The 21,936-nt window shown below is 38.9% G+C and overlaps 1 protein-coding gene across 1 annotated transcript; it reads right to left on the reverse strand.

Annotated features, from left to right (window-relative positions):
* Window positions 1–1,265: 1,265 nt before the first annotated feature.
* Window positions 1,266–11,253, reverse strand: LOC149198011 (uncharacterized). Its single transcript, XM_089406054.1, has 5 exons — window positions 10,289–11,253; window positions 2,579–2,915; window positions 2,368–2,466; window positions 1,932–2,052; window positions 1,266–1,788 (listed from the first exon to the last, which is right to left on the reverse strand). Exons 1-5 carry the CDS (start codon window positions 11,149–11,151, stop codon window positions 1,574–1,576), a joined length of 1,635 nt encoding a protein of 544 aa, XP_089262180.1. The 5' UTR covers window positions 11,152–11,253; the 3' UTR covers window positions 1,266–1,573.
* Between the last annotated feature and the right edge of the window lie 10,683 nt (window positions 11,254–21,936).

The following is a 21,936-nucleotide window of genomic DNA, read 5'->3' on the forward strand; positions in this document are numbered from 1 at the left end:
TGTAATGATACCATTTTATGCACTATTTCAAGTTGCCCTATTGGTCTTATTATTCAGACTTGTGAATAAGGAGGAGGAATGTTACTGTGATTATTTGAACAATCACGAAGTCCAAAATCACCTTCTTATGGGTTGTCATCCTTATCTATTAATGATGTGTTCACATTATCCACTCATGAGTTGTCAATGAAATCTAGATCTAAAGGTGGTGAAAACATATATCGAAATAAATACATGTGTTAAATATGGCTAAAAGCCTTTTCCACCAAATTCTGGTTTTATTTGTTCTATTTCTTAATAATGAGCCTTTTCCACCCAATTCTTGTTTTATTTGTTCTATTTCTTAATAATGATCTCACTAAGACACGGGAGAAAGGCAAAGAATACTCACATCTCTTATTTGTCACAATCAAAGATCAATAATATTGAAAATCAATCTAATCTGTCATGGAAGATCAATACATTGAAACTCAACATCATTTGGAAGAGAAAAAATTCAATCAAAAGAAACTGATTTGACGCATTGCGATACACAATGGAACACTGCCAATGGAATCACCAAGCCTTTGGGAAAACCAAAATTTGTGATATGTTGAAATATACTATCATAGAATTCATTTCTCCATTAAGTGATGGTGTTACTAATTGGATAAATTAGAAGCTACAGATTGTCAAAGCATTGGCAGCAGCTGTTTGAGCCTATCGGATAGGTGGCAATGTTATTCTCAGTTTGTTAGATAGGTATCTATTCTAGATCCGCTTTTAAGGGATCTGTTGATCATCTTTTTAGCTAATATGTCATGTATTTCCATATCCTGTTGAATTATAGAGAGATCTGTTTCTTCCTTGTTAATTAATTTGCTGTTTCTTCCGTGTTAACTAATTTACTGTTTAATAATTTAGTTAACTGATTTCCCTTTTTCCAAAAGGAAATGTGGTCATTGTCATGAGAATTTCACCACTTAGTGTTATGATTAATAAGACAGAAGGTGGGAGACTAAAATACTCAAATGGATGTAAATTATAGATTATTTCCAAACTTAGGAATAGAGGGGGGTTACTTGACATAAGTGCAAGATAAATACTTCAAACTGTCTGCCTTCTTGAACTGGAAGTGGAAGAAGTTAAATATACAATTGCCTTTTAAAATGCTAAACTTCAAGAAACATCATTATGCGCAGCAGGTCAGGGAAGAGAACGAAATCAAAGGAGTTATAGCTTGAAATTATTAAAAAGAGACAAGAGCAATGAAAGCTGCCGCAGCATTGAAGGAGAAAATTATTAATTCAGCATTTTCCTCTCTTTTTATTTGAATTGCATGGCTACTCACAATTCAACTTATCAAAGAACATAACATGCAATTCTCAATTTATCTGACAGGCATATTTTGCCACTGTCACTCTTTCTTGTGTATATTTGCTACATGACAACCACTATCTAATTCCTTTTTGCAGTTACTATTCCCTCGGATCCATTTTAAAAATACCTTCTTCAGGAACTTACTCAAGAAGGCTTATTGCACAATACCAACCTGTCACTTAGATACAGTGATTCAATGATGTGACATAGGATTTTATATGGCTGCTTGAAGAACCGGTTGGTTAGAAGTGCTGACAACCCATTGCAAGAATTTCTGAACTATAGCCAGGAATTCCTCTGGCTTCTCTTCCTGGGGTAAGTGACCGCAATTTTTGATAACTTCGAATTTGGATCCAGGTATAGCCTTTGCTAGGCGCTCAGCGTTCCATGCAGGAACCAACCGATCCGTGTCACCGGTCACAACCAACACTTTTTGAGATTGCAGCGTAATTGTCAAGGATAAATGAATCAGCATTTGTGTCTAAACGGTGATAAGCAAAGCAATCAACAAAGTTTATCATCTATTCTTTCCATGAAACAAATCAGAAGAAAGAAACTTCAGAATGCATTACCAGGGCATGAGATGTCTTTAAGCCGTTTTTTAAGTGGAGGTTTTCCTTCAGATGCAGAGTCAGTAAGCATGGCTAATGTGAAGTCAAGGAGAGCTCTCTCCCAACCCTTGCATTTCAGTGGCTGTAAAACAACAGAACTGTTATATTTGAATTGTTTCAAGAACTTTCAGGCAGCGTCTCTCCAAAGATAATATCAAGTTAATATGGGCTGCTGAAGTACTGAATCATTCATTCTTCCAACATTTTACTCCGTTAGAATGAACCCACCTTTACATCTGAGACCAAGAATGAAGTAAAAGAAACAATCCTTCTCTTTTTTACTAAATTCCATCTCTCCATGGCGTAGCCTTTCAAAATCTTACCTTCACATAGAATGAATAAATGCAGCTAAAACTAAAATCTGGACCTACATTTACATCAAAGAACAAGAAATCACCTTTGTGTATCCTTGTATGACATGGTCAGTTACCTTCTGACTATCATACCATGCATACCTAACTGCTTCCCTGCTATATTTATCCATAATAAATCTAACCTGCAAGAAAGAATGAAAACCCATACACAACATTATAAACGGTGATCAGTATTCTCCTGCTGATTCTCTTTGCGTAAGAAATAGAATAAACTCAACTTATATGTAGACTCACCAACATTACTGCCAAGTGAGAATGGAAGATTGCAGACACGATTTTCCTGTAAAAACTATTTACCATTGCTTTCATTTCTTGCATCATGTTTGTAATTAGTCTAAAAACACCCATCCAGAACCTGAAAAGCACCGATCTGATTTTCCTAAATGGATTTCCTTCATCTTTTGAACTCGAATTCTCATTTTCATTCCTTTGCCTTGCATCTTCATTTGAATTCAAATTCTTCCCAATGGCCAAAGGAGCTACAATCGCAGGTGCTACCAGGATCAGTGCTGCAACCCGTTCAGGAGCTTCGAAGTATGCATTTGCTGCTACTAGACAGCCTGCAGAATGCCTGGTGAGATAATTTACATGCAAACAAATGTTAGGGCACTATCACAGTTTCCTATTTCTTTACAATAAACAGCGTTAGAAAACAAGTGCACCTCACCTCAGATCACAGTGCAAAATTCATTCAAAGGGATAAATTTTCACGAATTTTACATCTCTTTGGCTGAGTGAATCATTCAGTCGAATTTCTTTTATGTCACTCAAGTGAAAGGATCTTCACAGGTTTTCCAACCAAAATGGACTATTTATAAGACAAATCTTATTTACCGTTCTGCAATGTGAGCTTCCTTTCAAAGAAAATGGGTAGCATAAACATGAAAATATGCTGCTTCTTTTATTTTTTTCTCTGGATTCAGAGGAAAGAAAATAAAACAGTCAAGAGAATTTGAGGAATTGTGAAGAGATGTATTGTTTTAAAGCCATGTTTGTAGCTTCTTTAGGCAAAAAAATATGTCAAAAATTTTTAACAGAAAGAATTTGACATGTCCTGGAATTGTTGTTTCTAGATGAATGAGTTACTGATCAAGAAAGAGCAGTTATACATTAAGCAAGAAAAGAACATAACTCACTGAAAACTGAAACCAAACACACAAATAAACACACAGGGTTTACGTAGTAAAACCTTGACAGGGTGTCAAAGAAACATCCACAGGGCAAGGGATTGGAATCTCTATTAATTCAACAATGATTCTCCACAGTTACATTTCTAGGGCATTCACTAGTTTTATACAAGCCTCTTCTATTACATAACTGCTATTTCGGTATAAAACTAATTAGTTACATTTTTACCCAAATTTACATAATTCATTGTCAAACTTCCAACAAACTCCACCTTGACAACAATTTTCCTAATCCCTTGCCCATGCCCATTCATCATCTTTTCTGCAAGCCAAGAGAAGCTAAACACCATCACAGCTTCTCTACTATAACTGGCTTTGTGAATATGTCTGCACAATTCTCTCGCGTATGGACCTTTTGAAGAGCTACTTTTCCGCCATCGATCACATGTCTCAGAAAATGATACCTTACATCAATGCGCTTGGTTCTACTGTGATAAGCAGGATTTGTAGCCAAGTGAATAGCACTTTGACTATCACAAAGTACATTCACTTTCTCCTGCATCCTTCCAATCTCATCGAGCAGACCCTTTAACTAGATTGCTTCTTTATTGGCATCTGAAGCAGCTATATATTCTGCTTCAGTAGTGGACAACACAACTATTTCTTGAAGCTTTGACATCCAACTAATTGCTCCACCTGTAAAAGAGTAAAGACATAATCTGTAGTAGATCTTCTTTTGTCCAAATCACCTGCATAGTCAGCATCTACATATCCGCAGACTGATCCTTCACTGCCATTAAAGACGATGCAATGGTCACTTGTGCCTCTTAGATATCGAAGCACCCATTTCACTGCTTGCCAATGTTCTTTACCTGGATTTGCCATGAACCCGCTGACAACTCCAACTGCATGTGAAATGTCAAGTCTTGTAGATACCATCGCATACATTAAGTTGCCTACAGCATTTGCATATGGTACATGAGAAATATACTGCTTTTCTTCACTAGTTCTAGGACTCAAAACCGAAGAAAGCTTAAAATGGGAAGCTAGTGGAACATTAACAGGTTTCACATTGTTCATAGAGAACTTTTCAAGCACTTTTTCCACATACTTCTGCTGTGATAACCAAAGCTTACCATTTTTCCTATCTCTGTGTATCTCCATGCCCAAGATATGTTTTGCTGCTCCAAGATCCTTCATATCAAACATCCTAGAGAGTTGAGCCTTTAACCTGTTGATCTCTTCCATGCTTTTGTTTGCAATAAGCATATCGTCAACATACAAAGCTAAGATAATAAATATGCCATTGAAACTTTTGAAGTATACACAATGATCATACTCACTTCTTATAAAGTTCTGGCTCACCATGAAGGAATCAAACTTCTTGTACCATTGTCTGGGAGACTGCCTCAGACCATACAATGATTTCTGAGCTTGCAAACTAATCTTCTGCTGCAACCTTGTACAAAACCTTCTAGCTGTTCCATATATATCTCTTCATTCAAATCACCATGTAGAAAAGTTGTTTTAACATCTAACTGTTCTAACTCAAGATTAAGTAACTTAGTTAGTGCCAACACAGTACGAATAGAAACAAGTTTTACAACTGGAGAAAAAATCTCATGAAAGTCTATACCTTCAACCTGAAAATACCCTTTTGCTACCAGTCTCGCCTTATACCTTTCGATACTTCCGTCAACTTTCCGTTTCAATTTGAAGACCCACTTGCATCCAACAACAATTCTCCCTTCAAGAAGCTCTACAAGATCCCAGGTATTGTTCTTGGCTAAGGAATCTATTTCTTCTTCCATGGTCGTTTTCCATTTTTCGCTATCTGTATCATCTACCGCTTCCTGATAACAAGAAGGTTCCCCATCTTTAGTAATCAAAGCAAAAGATGAAGTAGAATCTTCATACCTTTTGGGAGTTTTTCTTTCCCTTGTAGACCTTCTTAGAGTGATTGGTTGCTGAACTGGTTCAGAAACTTGAATTGGTTCAGAAGCTTCAACGGCTTCCTTTGTGTCTTCAACACCTTTTTCTCCAGAAGTCTCTCCTTCCTTTTTACTGTCACCGAAAGATCTAGCCTCCAACTGAACTCGTTGATTTGGCGATACCTGTTCCTGTTCAATTCTTTCAACATTTGATTTTAAAAAAGAAGATTCATCAGATGTTACATCTCTACTAATGACTATCTTCCGCAATGTAGGATCCCACAACCCGTATCCTTTCACTGCATAGTCATACCCAACAAAGACATAACATTTCAATTTTGAATCTAATTTTGAACGCTGATTTTTAGGAATAAGAGAATAAGCATTACAGCCAAATATCCTCAAATGTGAATAATCACAAGACCGACCTGTCCAAACTTCTTCAAGAATTTTACAATTAATTGCTGCTGAAGGTGATCTGTTAACTAAATAACAAGCAGTAGATACTGCTTCTGCCCACAACTCCTTTTGCAAGTTAGCATTGCTGATCATGCTTCTGGCTCTTTCCATAAGAGTCTGATTCATACGCTCAACAACACCATTTTGCTGAGGAGTATAAACAACAGTTTTGTGTCTAATAATTCCCTCATCCTTACAGTATTGTTCAAATTCAATTGAAGTGAACTCACCACCATTGTCAATTCTTAAACATTTAATAGATTTGCATGTTCTTTTCTCTACCATTGCTTTAAATTGTTTAAAGACATTGAATACATCAGCTTTCTTTTTTAGCATAAAGACCCAAACTTTATAGGAGAAATCATCAATAAACGTTAAAAAATATAGAGCACCTCCATATGACACAACAGGGGATGGTCCCCACAGATCAGAATGAATATAGTCTAAAATATCTTTACTATTATGATTTCCAACTTTAAATCTCTGTTTACACTGTTTTCCATACACACAATGTTTACAGAAATCTAACTTCAAGGATTTCAGATCAGGAAGAGATTTACGTTTCATCAGTATCTGAAGACCTTTCTCGCTCATATGACCTAATCGCTGATGCCATAGACGAGTACCTGCTTCTTCCTTTTCTGACGCAACCGCTGCTTCACTGACCTGAGTACTTCCTTTTAACCTGTAAATATTTCCGACCTTTTCTGCTTTCATAACCACTAGGGCTCCTTTAGAGACTTTCAAGACACCATCCTGACCTGTAAACTTATAACCATCTGAATCCAACACTCCCAAAGAAATCAAATTTTTCTTCAAATCAGGTACATGTCTAACACTAGTTAATGTTCTAACTGTGTTATCATACATCTTAATCTTGATATTTCCCATCCCAACAGTCTGACATGACACATTATTACCCATAAACACAGAACTACCATTTACATTTTCATATGAAGTAAACCAATTTCTATGTGGGCACATGTGATGAGAAGCACCAGAGTCTAACAGCCAACTTTCTAAACCCTAAGAGACATTACATTCAGGTGAAGTTTCATCTATCATACATAATTCTTCAGCAAATAAAACTCCGTCTATCATACTCGAATCGACCTAATTCGCTTCCTTCTTCAGGTTATCGGATTCTTTTCGTTTCCAACAGTCTTTCTTCAAGTGTCCCGTTTTATTGCAGTGCCAACATTTTGCCTTACACTTCTTTCCCTTCGATTTAGATCTGGAAGACCCCCTTGGTTTTTCTCCTCTTTCCTTTGAGCGTCCTCTAGTTATCATGGCTTCTGATGCAGCTGTTTCAGTATTGGATTTCCTTTGTACTTCTTCAGACAGGAGAGCTCCCACAACTGAGTCAAACTTCAAAGAATCAGCAATGCTCACACTGATTTAAGTTACGAAGTGATCCCATGATTCGGGCAAAGAATACAGCAAGGTTATGGCTTTATCTTCTCTTTGAATTTTAACTTCCATATCTGTTAATTGGCATATAAGTGTATTAAAAACATTCAAATGTTCGGCAACTTTTGAACCTTCTTTCATTCGAAGACTGTACAACTGTTTTTTCAGATAAATTCTATTGGTTAATGACTTTGTCATATAGAGCTTTTCCAGTTTTTCCCACAATTCTAAAGCTGTAGTCTCTTCAACAATATTAAAGAGAACTTCATCCGCCAGGCATAACCGGATGGTACTGAGAGCTCGGGCATCCAAGTCCTCCCAATCTGAAGTAGTCATGGTTTCAGGTTTCTTAGTTGCCCCATCCAATGCCTTGTGCAACCCTTGTTGCACAAGCAGATCCCTAACCTTCAGTTTCCAAAGAGCAAAATTGCTCTTTCCGGTGAATTTCTCCACCTTGAATTTTGCATTCGACATCTTGGCCATTTTGTTCTTCTCCTAGGGTTTCAGTCTTTCAACTAGTGTTTATCTTTCTTTATTTCTCCAAGAAAGTTTTCTTTTCAATTTAAATAGAAAAAACCCTTAAAAAAACTTTTTTCCTTTCCTTCAATTAAAAAAAACAACCTTTGTCTTTTTTCTTCAATTTACACACATCCACCCTTTTATTTTCAGAATTTTTTCAATTTACACAAATCTTTATTTTTACAACTTTCTAGAAAAAAAATTCTGAGACAAAAATTTCTTTCAAAAAATACCAAGATTCATGACAGCATCCAATGTTAATAATGGTGGCAGGGACAGCGTTTGCGAAAGACTTTCTCAGGCATTCCAGCACGCAGAGATCACGGTCCTCCTCTCATGCAAGTCTGGCAGTGTCCTCTCACGCAAGCTCTGCCTGGTTCTATGGCTCTTCCACACAGGCAACAGGTTCACGGCTTCCTCCTCACGCTGCAGTCAACGCAGCCCTTCACTAGAGGTTTGGCAGCTTCCTCTTCACGCCATTCTAGACTCCTCTTCGTCCTCACACTGCAGTCAACGCACCCTTTCACCAGAGGTTTGGTAGCTTCCTCTTCACGCCTACACGCAGGTAGTTCACGCAAGGCAGTGAACCTCTGCTTCAAACTTTCACCAGCGTCTCCTTCTTGCCTTCACGCAGGCAAATGGGCTTCTCCACGCAACAATGGCATAGGGCAGTGAACTTTCACCATCATCCCCCCCTTGCCTTCACGCAAGCAATTCACGCAGGCAAATGGGCTTCTCCACGTAGGTGAACCTCTCCTTCATGCACATGCAGAGCCTTCACAACTATGGTAGGCTGCTCTGGTAGCACGTAACAATACAGGGCCTCCTCCATGCATGCAGATGAACAGGGCAGCAGCACGCAGGTTCTACACTTCACGGTTCTGCACTTCACGCAGAGATGGGGTTTAGCGCTTGCCTTCACACAGAGACAAGGTCTGCCAGCCTTCACGCAGCAAAGAAGTCCACACGCAAAGCTTCTGCTCTCCACGCAGCAATGTGATGAACAGAAGTGGATTTCTGATCTCTCACAAGCCCCGATTCAACTAATCGCTCTGATACCAATTGTTGTTTCTAGATGAATGAGTTACTGATCAAGAAAGAGCAGTTATACATTAACCAAGAAAAGAACATAACTGACTGAAAACTGAAACCAAACACACAAATAAACACACAGGATTTACGTGGTAAAACCTTGACAAGGTGTCAAGGAAACATCCACGGGGCAAGGGATTGGAATCTCTATTAATTCAACAATGATTCTCCACAATTACATTTCTCGGGCTTTCACTAGTTTTATACAAGCCTCCTCCGTTACATAACTGCTATTTCGGTATAAAACTAACCAGTTACATTTTTACCCTAATTTACATAATTCGTTGTCAAACTTCCAACAGGAATGTCCTGGAAATTGTTTTTTCAGAACAATGTTCATCTACTAAAAATGGTTACAACATAAGTTATATGACCTAGATAGCATGCTAATGAACATCATACCAACCTTCAACCTAGCCTAATGTATTCACCTTGGCAAACAAAATGGACATTCATAGATCAAAACGAAAATTTATTGATTGTCCAAAGGGGCTTGAAGATAAATCTATTGTAAATCCATAGTTTTCAGAACTTGAAACTACGTGCCCTTGCCTTGGTTTAACAATATTATAGATTCAATTGTTCATAAATGATTAATCATTTAAAAGGTTCGTAAATTAAATAAATATCTCAAAATACCATAAGACTAACTGTTCAACCAAAGTCACCCGAGACTTGCACTTAGCTACTAACTAAACTGCAAAAGGTAGAGAACCTACCAGAACTAGCAAACCATCATTATTACCATTGAAACAACTTATTAACATTTTTTCAAATCAATTTATTAACATTTTTTCAAATCAATTTTGATATTGCTAAGGATCAGAGCAAAGATTTTGTGTATATCACATTGTGAATTCCCATCTCACTAACTATTAGATAAACAACATGAAGTAAATCGATCCTATAATGTTCCAAGATATTCAAAAACAACACAATAAATACTGACTATGCCAAATGGATGGGAGCATGACTCTAAAATAGATGAATAAGGCTTAATTGCACAACCCCTAAAAATAGGAACCATTCTTGATAACCCCAAAAGGTAACAATATTAAATAATCTAGAAAACTAAGTGTGAATGAGTTGAACAATCTCTTTATTTATTTATACTAATTTCTGCATCATCTATTTGTCATGTAGGATTTTTCAACCATTCCTCATGTAGGCCAATTTTAGCTAATGTTTGTTCCTGACTAATGTACAGTTCACTTGTACATACTACAAGTTGTCCATTATATTGATTAGATGTACCACACTAAATCCTTGAAAGTTTGCTAGACTGTTTACTTGTCAATTGCAAATGCAAATTCAATTATGACCTCTTTCACATCTCAACAGGAAATTGAAGAGAAAAAAATCAATTTTGGCAATAAAAATGGCGTTTAGCTTCATCAGTTGCTTACCCAATTAATATGGCTTTCTGGGACTGCAAAAGGTCTATAAAACTCAAAGTGGCCGCAACTGAAAAGCCGAGCGAATAAGGGTTCATAGTGGGCAATTTCCCATTCTTATCAGAAGCAGAGCCTGCGAGCTGGATTCTGGAACTCAGCCCAAATGCGGGCCTATCAAAAGCCACCACTTTCGACCCAACTACCTTAGCCAGCGGTTTGAGCACTTGGTTCCATGAGAATGCAGATGCTCCAAACCCGTGCAACAGAATTGCAGGAACCCCAATTGGAGGGTTACTCTGTTTGGTAATTTCAGAAAACGCATTGCCCATGTCCTCTGTGCCCACAATAGAAATCTCAGTGGAAGAATCCGCTAATTTATGGTGGACTTGAACCCCGTTGATGTCCACAAAAAGACTATCTGGATCAGCTAACATCAGGGGATCCAGTAACTCATCCTGATCTACTCCAGCTATTATTAACTTCTTTTTCTTTTTCTTCTTCCTGCTACTAGTCCTAACTTCTTCATCTACTCCCTCCTGAGGCATTTCTTCAAGTGACCCAAATCCAGGACCACCCAATTCAGCTGCCCCTGCATTACACTGAATTCTAGGCCTCAAAACACTTATCTTCATAACAGTTTCAGGCAGTGCCCACTTTGGCTTTTCCCTAGCACTGTAAGCACTAGTTTTCTTTTGTAGTAATGTGCAGCTATATGTTCTTCTCTTCTGTGTTGGACATGCTTGAATTGCCGGAACTGCCCAGTGGAATTTTTGGATGAAGCTTTTGTTGAATGATACATATTTAATAGAATTGAATTGCACAAATGGAAGGCCAGGTTGCTTGCAGTAATATACAGGACAGGAATGGGTAACCATGTCTGACAGCGTAATTAATTCCTCGTCTGGCAACTGGATAGCGGCAAATGTGGCCGTATGTTTCTGTAAGACGACACATAGGGATGAATAAATAGTATTGGATTTCTATAAAACGTAAATAGGGTACCAATGATTTTTCCGAGACGGAACTATCGTCGGTCGATGCTCCACGTCTATTTCTTCGGTTTGACTGTCTTGATTCCATCCATAAATTTGGAGTCAGTCTATCCGAAAAGTTAAGTAAAAGCCTTTATGTATCGCTCTGTGATATTTTTTCTTTTTTTCCATCAAATGATACATTTTTATATTTGAGTGAGTTAAAATGTGGCATGGGTGGGTTGGTTGGTTTTCTATTCCAAATGTTACTGCTATGATTCTCTAGGTAGGCACTAATAAATTAAGAGATTTAATTTTTTTTATAAGCATAAATAAATAGAGATTTAATGTTGTAATTCTTTATACATAGCATTTTATTTTCACAGGGAAAAAATTAATTAATAAAATCAAATTTTAAATTTAAATTTATTTTTAAAAAATTAAAAGATAAAATAATTTATTTATTAAAGAATTCCATTTTATATATATAGAGAGAGTTACAATTATGAAAATTTTAAAAATCTAATAATAAAATGAAAAAAATTATAAATTTAATAATAAAATGGATATTTTTTAATTTATGGCATTAAAATGTAATTTGTGATATATTTTTTCTTTTAATTCAAAATTATGATGTGTGAAGATTATGGGGATGAAATTTTTTGAGTGAGTTAATGATTAACAATATGTGCTTTCTTGTAAGAGGTCACATGTTCAAATCCAGAGGGGGTAGAGCATGTATATCTCTGTAAACTCTAGCAATCAAATCATTGTGTAGAGGCAAGTCCCTTGTCCCACAAATAAGGGGGTCTCATATACCAATTTGGTGTTTGTGTTGGATTTGACCTTAAAATTCAAATCAAGAGGGCCTCAATTTTAAGGTCAAGGCCAACCCAGACCCCACAATGGTGTATAAGGTCCTCTTGTTTGTGGAACAAAGGCCCTGCCTTTACAAGCAACCAAATTGATGTACGAGACCCTCTTGTTTATGGCACAAGGGACCCACTTATACATAGCAATTTAACCACTAAAGCTTATAAAGGTATACATACTCTAACCCACTGCAAATTTGAACATGTGACCTCATAAGAGGAATCACATGCTCTTAACCATTAGGCTCACTCAAGTTGTTCTTATCCATAGATGAATATGTGAGATGTGGTTATAGAATTTCAAGATTATAGATGCATTTATAGTATATGAATGGATTTGTATTACCACATGATCAGATATTGATCCATGACCTAAATGATAGCTCAAATTTCAAAGTGTTCGAAAGAGTGTCGAACCTGAACAACCGGATAGATGTCATCTTCTTGATTCTGGTGCCATGAACGGTTCGAAAAACTAATACCATATGAAGGAGTTATCGCAATTTGAAAAGTCCAGTAAACTGTAATTTTTGGACGTTTGACCAAGATTAATTTGGTTTTTGAAAATATTAAAAAGATTAATATTCCCTGGAATATTCCCTTTTGGGGTAAGTGTTAAACCTTTCCTTAAACGACTTTATTTAAGTTCCGTATTGAGCACGTGGGTAGTATTCGAAAAGTGGGAAATGGTATCTCGCGCGGATAAAAAGCTGTAAATGGTATTCTATGATTTCACGTGATTAACCTTAGCGGGTGACACGTAGCATGAGAGAACCACTTTTCTCGCGTGCTCTCGACCTGATATCGGTCGTGCAAGAATCCGCATGAGATTGCACGACAACTGTTCGATTGGATGGGTCACATCAATGGTGGAGATCGTCCGGGTTAGTTAGTGAGCGGACAACACGATATCCGTTGCATCGAGCGAGATAGATCGACAGTGGAGATTCCACTATTTTAAATTCTTTCGGTGAGGATTGTCCTTAACCATCGGGATTATATCGCCACATATGCGCGCCCAACATTCATTGTAATGGCTCACCTTCGACAGTTAGCTTGGCAGAGCTAAACTTAGGCAATTATGCTAAGTTTAACTGGAGTTAGGTGCAGTTCACCAAATTTGGTGGAGTATCCCTAGGAGATATTGATTGAATGCACTCCAGGAGCCGTTTTCGACCAGAGAGAGTGAAATAAGAGGCTAGCTAGGATAATTGGAGCCTTCTGAAGCCAATGGAATAGTCTAGAGAAGCCGAAGAAGTCATCTTCATAGAGATTTTCATCCAAGGAGATTTTGGAGCTCAGGGTCACTAAGAGTTGGAGGCAGTTGTAGGAGCTACCAGTACTCAATCTCAACAAACCAACAGTCATTCCTGACTGTAATGAGCCTTCTGAATCCATTGCAAGGATTTTCAGAAGCATTTGGAGACTTCTAAAGGCCGAGATGCTACATGGAACTTTTAGGCAGCGTAATGCCAATTGTGGAGGAAGGCCTAGTTTGGGGATGCAGTGCTCATTTTGAGCAAATGATCAATATATTTTCAGTGTCTGATATGTGATGGAGATATTAGATGAGGTTTCAGTGATAGTTAAAGAATTCTAAAGGAGTTAGTGCCATCAAGAAGCTCAGGGTAGCTCAGAGCACTAATTGAAGGAATCAAGTCTAAGGGAGCTTAGATCTGTTTGCAGAGTGATGATAGCCATGACAGGGATATAGATGGTATTCTAAGCCCATTGGTTCAGTTTAGTAACCTTTGGAGTTAAGTGTGGAACTTGTAAAAGAAACTTTACCATAATCCCAAAAAGCCAAGTCAAGATGACAAAAGCTTAAGGAGACGTGGCCCATGATATTCAAGTGAACTCCTAAATTAAATTTGTTGTTATGTGTGGTTGTTTATTTGCTGCATTATATGGTTGTTATATGTGTTAGAAACAAATGGACTTAAAGCACTTAAACAGTTAAAAGAAAACATACACCTGTTTCAAGTATTTAAATCCGCAAATGTCATATATAAGCTAGATTATTTATTTGTTTAGCTGAGTGGGAGGTTCTTGTAAGAATAACAAGTTATCAAACCCCCATTTCAGATCAAGGTGGTATCAGAGCATGGTTTCTTGATTGACAGAGCAATAGGTTGCTTGTTTGACTTGAAAGGTGTTTAAATAGTATAAAGGATTTGACTGTTTGACTGTTTATAAACTAATTGTTGTTTGAGTTTGCAAAGGTGAAGGGAAAGCTACTGATAGCTAAGTCTAGGAAAGGACAAGAAGGAAGAAGGGTTGAAGGCATTCTCCTTACCCAAAGGACCTCAAGGCAACCCTTGAAGCACAAGAGGGTTTGTTTGCAAAAGGCTGCTTGAATAAGAGTTTGACTCTACAACCATTTAGTTCAGAAATTTTGTCAATAGATTTTGAAAGCTTTGTGAATTTTGTTGAAGTTCTTTTGTTCATTTTTATAATGACAACTTCTACAAGTGAGTTTTCAAAATCCTCCTCCTTCACAAGATTCTTTGATGAAGACATGAAGCAAGACTTGTTCATCATGATGGATATGGTGAAACAAATGTATGAAGATGAAAGGAAGAGCACCAAACTTCGAGAGCAGTTGAATTCCATGAAGGAAGAGAAGTAGTTGCTTTTTGACAAATTGTAGGAAATGGAAAGCCAACTTCATATTGCAAATATGAACCTAGAAAGGATGCATGAGTTGGAGACACAGCTCCTTGTTGCCAAAGAAGCCTTAGTCAAGCATCAGTTTGAAAAAGAGGTAAACAATTCTAGTTTGTCTTCAGTTTCCTTTAAGGATGTTTATGTTGGTGCTTTTGAAAAACATACAAGAGGTATAGGGTCCAAGTTGATGTCAAAAATGGGCTATGAAGGAAAAGGATTGGGCAAACATGCACAAGGCATAGTTGAGCCAATAATGGTTGAGGAAATGCCTAAGTATTTGGGTCTTGGTTATGGACAATATTATGGAGAAAGTTCCAAAGTAGCCATGAAGGCAATTAAAACAGTTCCTAGAAGGAGTTTCATTTTAGGTTCTCTACCTCAAGTTTGTAAAGATTGTATTCATGGGGAATGCAATTGTTTGAAACATACTTTGCAAGAAGAAGGTGTTCATAAGCATGCACTCGAACAAGGGAGTTGTGAAAGCTTTAAAATCATTGAAGAGATTGATGGTGTTCCAAAGGGAGCCACTTCTTCATTCAATTCACCTTCTCATGAAGGCAATAAAGGTGAAAGGGGAAGGTATAAATCTGATTTCAATCACATTTCTTTTGATTATGTTAAGCATGGTAAATTTCCACATAAGCATTGGAAAAAAAATTCATGTTCCTTTTGTGGTTTGGTTAACCATAGTGTTTCTAGATGTTGGAAGAAAATGGCCACATACAGGAAACTTTTGAAGAAGAGGAGGCAAGAAGCCAAAGGTCCATTAGACAAGGAAAATTATGTTGTAAAGAGGATGAACATGTGTTGCAATTATTTCCATAAGCAAGGACATATTGCTGAAAAGTGTTGGATTTTGAATCCAACAATGCTTCCACGAAATTTGAAGAAGGTGGAAAAAGAGAATGGCAAGAATGGAAAGGAAGTTTCCATAATTGATGTGTTTCAGGATGATTCACATGTTGATGTCGATGTGCAGTTAAAGGAAGTGCCTTTGATGTGGATTGGTAAGAAATGGTTAGAGTTCTTATCCAATTAAAGTTGCATGTCTTTTGATTTGATACATTTCTTTGCCAATGGAATGCAAGTTGCAGGGTTTTACCAAAAAGGTGAATGAAAAAGTTGAGTATGAGACTCACTTTATTGCAGCAAAATTATGTTCATTTCAACTTTGTAAGTACATTTACATATGATTGAGGATCTTGTACTTATGATTGTGCTTGAGAGAAAGTTGAAGAATGGAATACATGCATGAGAATGGTATGTATGAACAAAGGAATGTTCATGATTTCATTGTATTTGAACATGTATGTGTAATTGACTTGATGGTCGATTGCTTTGTTTAAACATGCATGCAATGTCATATTGACTTGGAAAAGTTGATTTTGTCTCCAAGATTGAAAAATGGAGATAATGATGAAGTGTTTCACAAGAGGTGGAATTCTTTCTACTTTGAAAAAGAATCGTCAAGTTCTTTTTGTACATGCTTGACTTGGAGAGTTAGTTGTTTGAAAAAGGTATGTTTTTGTTGGCTTGTGATTTAGTCGATCATTTGTACACCCAGATGTAAGAGACATGATGATGATTCACATGATGTGAATTTATGTTGTCAAGTTGTTTCTTGCATTATGTTGTTTTTGAGAAGATGTCAAAAGAAGATTTGTAGCAGCAAAATTTGCCATAGAAGTGGCTTGGTAAGAAGTGGTTTGACTTCTTGACACAGTAAAACATACTTTCATTGGTACATATGAAAATTTCAGTTAAGTATGAATATATTTATGATAGAATCTCACGTTTGTTTAAGCCACCTTGGGTTGATGAACAAGGAAGTGATATTCAGCTACCTTTTGTAAACTTCTCAATAGAAATTCTGAATGAGTTCAAGGAAGACAGTTCTCAATAGAAGGACAAGCGCATCTAGGAAGGGAAGTGTCGACTACCTTTGAGTTTTGGTTCAAAGGCACTAGCCATGCAGGCAAGTGTATGGAGGCTAAAAGAAGAGGGTGTTGTATTGTCATCTACTATATAGATTAGTATATTAGTCTTTTGGGGTCCAAAAGATTCCTAATGGGGAGGAGTGATTAGATATTGATCCATGACCTAAATGATAACTCAAATTTCAAAGTGTTCAAAAGAGTGTTGAACTTGAATGACTGGATAGATCTAGTCTTCCAACCGATACCGTATGAAGGAGTTATCACAATTTGAAAAGTCCACTAAACTGTAATTTTTACACATTTGACTAAGATTAATCTGGTTTTTGAAAATCTTAAAAAGATTAATATTCCCTAGAACATTCCCTTTTGGGGTAAGCCCTAAACCTTTCCTTAAACAACTTTCTTTAAGTTCCGTATTGAGCATGTGGGTAGTATTCGGAAAGTGGGAAACAATTCTCGCGCATACAAAAAGCTGTAAATGGTATTCTACAATTTCACGCGATTAATCTTATTGTACGACACGTAGCATGAGAAAACCACTTTTCTCACGCGCTCTCGACCTGATATCGGTCATGCAAGAATATGTTGGAGATTGCACGACAACCGTTCGATTGGATATGTCATGCCCCTAGGCCAGCGGTAGTCTTTCAACCGCTCTTGGCGAGGTGTGGCACCACCGAACACTTTCTTTTCACCAATACTTATGTTCATGGACTATGCCTAACCATATGTCCTACTTAGTTTGTGTTTCACAACCAAGTAATTATTATGTTTCCTTTATACCAATGAACACCCATACACATTCATTATCATCAGCAATTATACAAGAGAACACAATTGCACAATATAAAGGGAGGGGCAACTCCCTAAACAATGAGTCTGCCCGAATATAATATATCATTCAATTTTTACAACGTTACAAAGCTTTACAAGTATACTTGGGAAACACCAAGTTTCATACTTAGCCAAATTTACAAAAGGCCACACCTTCGTGTGCCAACCAAAGTTCCTTGCCTGAGCTGGTCGGGTGCGCCCTCACACGAGCTGCCAACCGACTCCTCAACCGAACTTCATTTCGATGGGCGGGTGACCTACCTAAGTCACCTTTCACACCTTCACACGGCGGGCGGGCGACCTCACCCGAGGCCTCGTTCACCACCACCGCGTTTGGTCTTGCATGACAGGGAGGTGACTCACCCGAGTCTCCACCCGCACCTTCCACCCGAATGTCGGGTGCCTTCACCCGCGCCCTCACCCGAGATACGAAACCGTACTACCATGTGCCTTTGCCCAAGAGCGAGCGCATTACCTTGTTGCACCTCTTTTGTGACCTACACCTCGCACTTCTCCCTCTTCGCATCACCGAATTATCATCATGTTCGTTGTTGCAAATGCCTCCAACCTTCGTTGTATTTATATGGTGTGTTGGGCAAGTCGTGTTGCCTAAGCCGACTTGCCAACACTCTACACACCTTCGCAATTTGTCCTCCGATTATGGTTGGCCTTCATTCAATTGCCATCGTATGTAGGTTGGCCCATGGGCTAGCCAAGCATGCTCCCCACGCTATATAAACCATCGCTCAACCTTCCCTCATGCGCATTATTACATATGTCCATCACACCTTCGGTCATGAGCTCGCACTTCGTCTATTCCAACTCGCTCGTTCGCCAACAAGTCAAGTCGCACTTCAGGTAGTTATGCCAAGAACTACAGGTCCTTACATCCTCCTCCACCTGAAGTTGTTGTCGTCCTTGACAACATCCCATCCTGGTAGCCGTCCACCAAGATCAGCATCAACAACTGTCTCATCCTTGGTCCATGATATCAACTCCTCCACATACTGCAAACATCCCTGCAACATATGTAGAACCACCATCTCCATCATGTATCATCCCATCCTATGAACTGTCATCCTACCTGTCTGCCTAATGCCAACATCTCTCTGTACACTTCTGGACCCCATGTTTGAACTAGTCAGGTAGCTAATCCAACTGTCACATTCAAGCCATGAGAGTGAACATCCTTATGCCTTCACCAGTCTATCTCGAATTCTGCCACATCCTGGACTCACCAAGAATCTCATCCATGCTCAGGTCCATGGAAACTCCATCCCATCTACAACATGTCATGATGCTTGATGCTGAGCCATCCCTGCATGATTTGTCATACCTGCTCAACCTATTTTAAGGACTCACTGCCATGAGCAGCTAACAATGAGCCCCATCTTCTATGTCATCTAAGAAGATGTCGAGGGAGTAGAGCCTGAAGGCTCGTCCTCACTAATAAGCTCAATCCATCTGTCAGGATTCTCTATCTCCATCCTCTGTAGATATGTAACCCAATCCTCCTCTCGGACATTTGGCCTCACATAAGCCTCCTCCTCAGCATCATCATCCTCAACCACTTCTAGCCTTCTTGACAAATCCAAGATACTATCAGATAATGTCCTGATGACCAATGACTGCTCGGTAAGCTTTGTCTCAACCGTAGACAACCGCTTACTCATGTCTTCCATTTGCTTTTCATCCTCCATTTGCATCAGTACCAGTTTACAATCAGGCCTTGTCACACCAATGGGTACATCTTCCCTTCCATCGTAAATGTACAGCTTCTTCAAATGTGGAATAATCATAGCATCAAATTGTTTCAAGAATTCCATCCCTAGTACAACTTCATAGTCATCAATTTGCACTATAGTGAAGTCGACTTTCCCGGTCCACTCACCTAGTGTTGTGTCCACTCTTTTAGCTACACCAAGAACACAATCAGAAGGAGAATTCACTATCTTCATTTGTGCCTTCACCAGTACAAACTTCAGCCCAATCCTTCTCGTAGTATCTTCACTCATGCAGTTGTGAGTAGCCCCACTATCCACCATAGTGAGTATATCAACACTCCCAATCTTCATCCGAACATCCTCCAAACTATTTCTCTCATGATCCCTCTGAGAAACCACCTCTATAGCAGCGACAGCTCCAAGAATCTGCATCATCCCCATAGAAGCTTCTTCATTCTTCATATTAGACTGTGCAATAGCAGCCATTTTCAGTCTAGAAGGACAATTCTTCACCATATGTGGTTCAGCACATATCCAACACTTCAAGGCTTTCTTCATCTTCGACTTATCATCTGATTTCAAAGCATCATCCTTCTTCTTCTCTTTCATCTTATCGGACTTCTTCTTCCTATCATCGGAAGTCTCATCATAATGCTCCACCAACTTGTCCATAGTAGCAAAAGCTTCCTCAAGTGTTTTAATCTTTTGCCTCTTCACTTCATTGCGTGCTCAAGGCTTCAATCCAATAATGAAGTTGAACACCTTGTCCCTCTCCGCCATGTCAGGAAGTTCCAGAACCGCACTTGCAAACTCTTGCTGATATGTCTGTAGGTTTCCTGTCTGCTTTATGAACTTAATCTTCATCCTTGCTTCCCATATTTCATCCTGAGGACTAAAATGGGTTTGCAAAGCCTTCTTCATCTCATCCCACGAAGTTATGTCACCAACACTGCCATTGGCAATCTAATCCATCCTCCTTCACCACCACATCTTAGCATCCTTTGTCAAGAATTGAGCAGCTACCTTCACCTTTGTCTCATCATCGGATAGACCCAAGCGTTACAAGTATTGGTCCATATCCTAGAGAAAGTTGCCAAGAGTTTTCACACTTCTTGTACCATCATAAGATTCCAGTTCCTTGACTTTCACATGAGGCACTCCTCCACCCGAGTTATGCCTCACGGCCCTCTTCAACACCATGATCTCATCTTTGGCTTCATCAAGAGATTTCTGCAAGTTCACGATCTCTGCCAGACCTTGATCTCTTGCCTCTTCAATCTCCTTGACCTTCACTTCAAGTTGTGTACACATAAGATCAATGTACTTGTGTTGAGTCCGGAGTTCATCGAGTTCTTCCCTCATCTTCGAAGTATCCTCTTGATCCTTCATGACCAAGTCCATCTTCTTAGTCTAGTAAGACTCTAAGTCCTCCATCCTTTCCAACACCTTCTCGATGAAAGCTAGCGAAGCATCCTTCGCACCATGGCTAGATTCCCCAACCTGAGATTCACCTACCATTGCTAACAGCTTCCTTCTTTGCGATCTAGTTTCAACCATTCAACAGCTTCACCAAGTTGCCTGCAACCATGAACCAGCCCTTGTTCCACTTGTATGTGAAACAACTTCCTTCACCTGCAAGTACTTGCTTCACTGTCACCAACTTCCAATCTTCAACCGTGAGCTTCAATATCACCTGTCAATGTGTATCAGCTTCAATGCTTCAAAACCTGAACCTGTTCACAAGCTCCTTGGCCACTTCTGCACGAGCAACCTTGCTTTGATACCAACTGCAATTTAGTGTAGTTGTGTAGCAACTTCAACCTTCAATGCCTGAATTAGCTGCTCTGATACCAACTGTCACGCCCCCCAGCCTAGCAGTAGTCTTTCAACTGCTCTTGGCGAGGTGTGGCACCACCGAACACTTTCTTTTCACCAATACTTATGTTCATGGACTACGCCTAACCATATGTCTGTCTTAGTTTGTGTTTCACAACCAAGTAATTATTATGTTTCCTTTATACCAATGAACAGCCATACACATTCATTATCATCAGCAATTATACAAGAGAACACAATTGTAGAGTATAAAGGGAGGGGCAACTCCCTGAACAATGAGTCTACCCGAATATAATATATCATTCAATTTTTACAATATTACAAAGCTTTACAATTATACTTGGGAAACATCAAGTTTCATACTTAGCCAAATTTACAAAAGGCCACACCTTTGTGTGCCAACCAAAGTTCCTTGCCTGAGCTGGGCGGGCGCGCCCTCACACAAGCTGCCAACCAACTCCTCAATTGAACTTCGTTTCGACGGGTGGGTGACCTACCCAAGTCACCTTTTGCACCTTCGCATGGCGGGCGGGCGACCTCACCCAAGTCCCCGTTCACCACCACCGCTTTTGTTCTTTCACGACGGGCGGGTGACTCACCCGAGTCTCCACCCGCGCCTTCCACCCAAACACCGAGCGCCTTCACCTACACCCTCACTTGAGATACGAAACCGTGCTATCGTGTGCCTTTGCCCAAGAGCGGGCACATTACCTTGTTGCACCTCTTTTGCGACCTGCACCTCGCACTTCTCCCTCTTTGCATCACCGAATTATCATCGAGTTCATTGTTGCAAATGCTTCCAACCTTCGTTGTATTTAT

The sequence above is a fragment of the Pinus tabuliformis genome, chromosome 2_2 (genome assembly GCF_031772625.1).
Source record: "Pinus tabuliformis cultivar Carrire ecotype Pingquan chromosome 2_2, CPIR1, whole genome shotgun sequence".
Taxonomy (NCBI): domain Eukaryota; kingdom Viridiplantae; phylum Streptophyta; class Pinopsida; order Pinales; family Pinaceae; genus Pinus; species Pinus tabuliformis.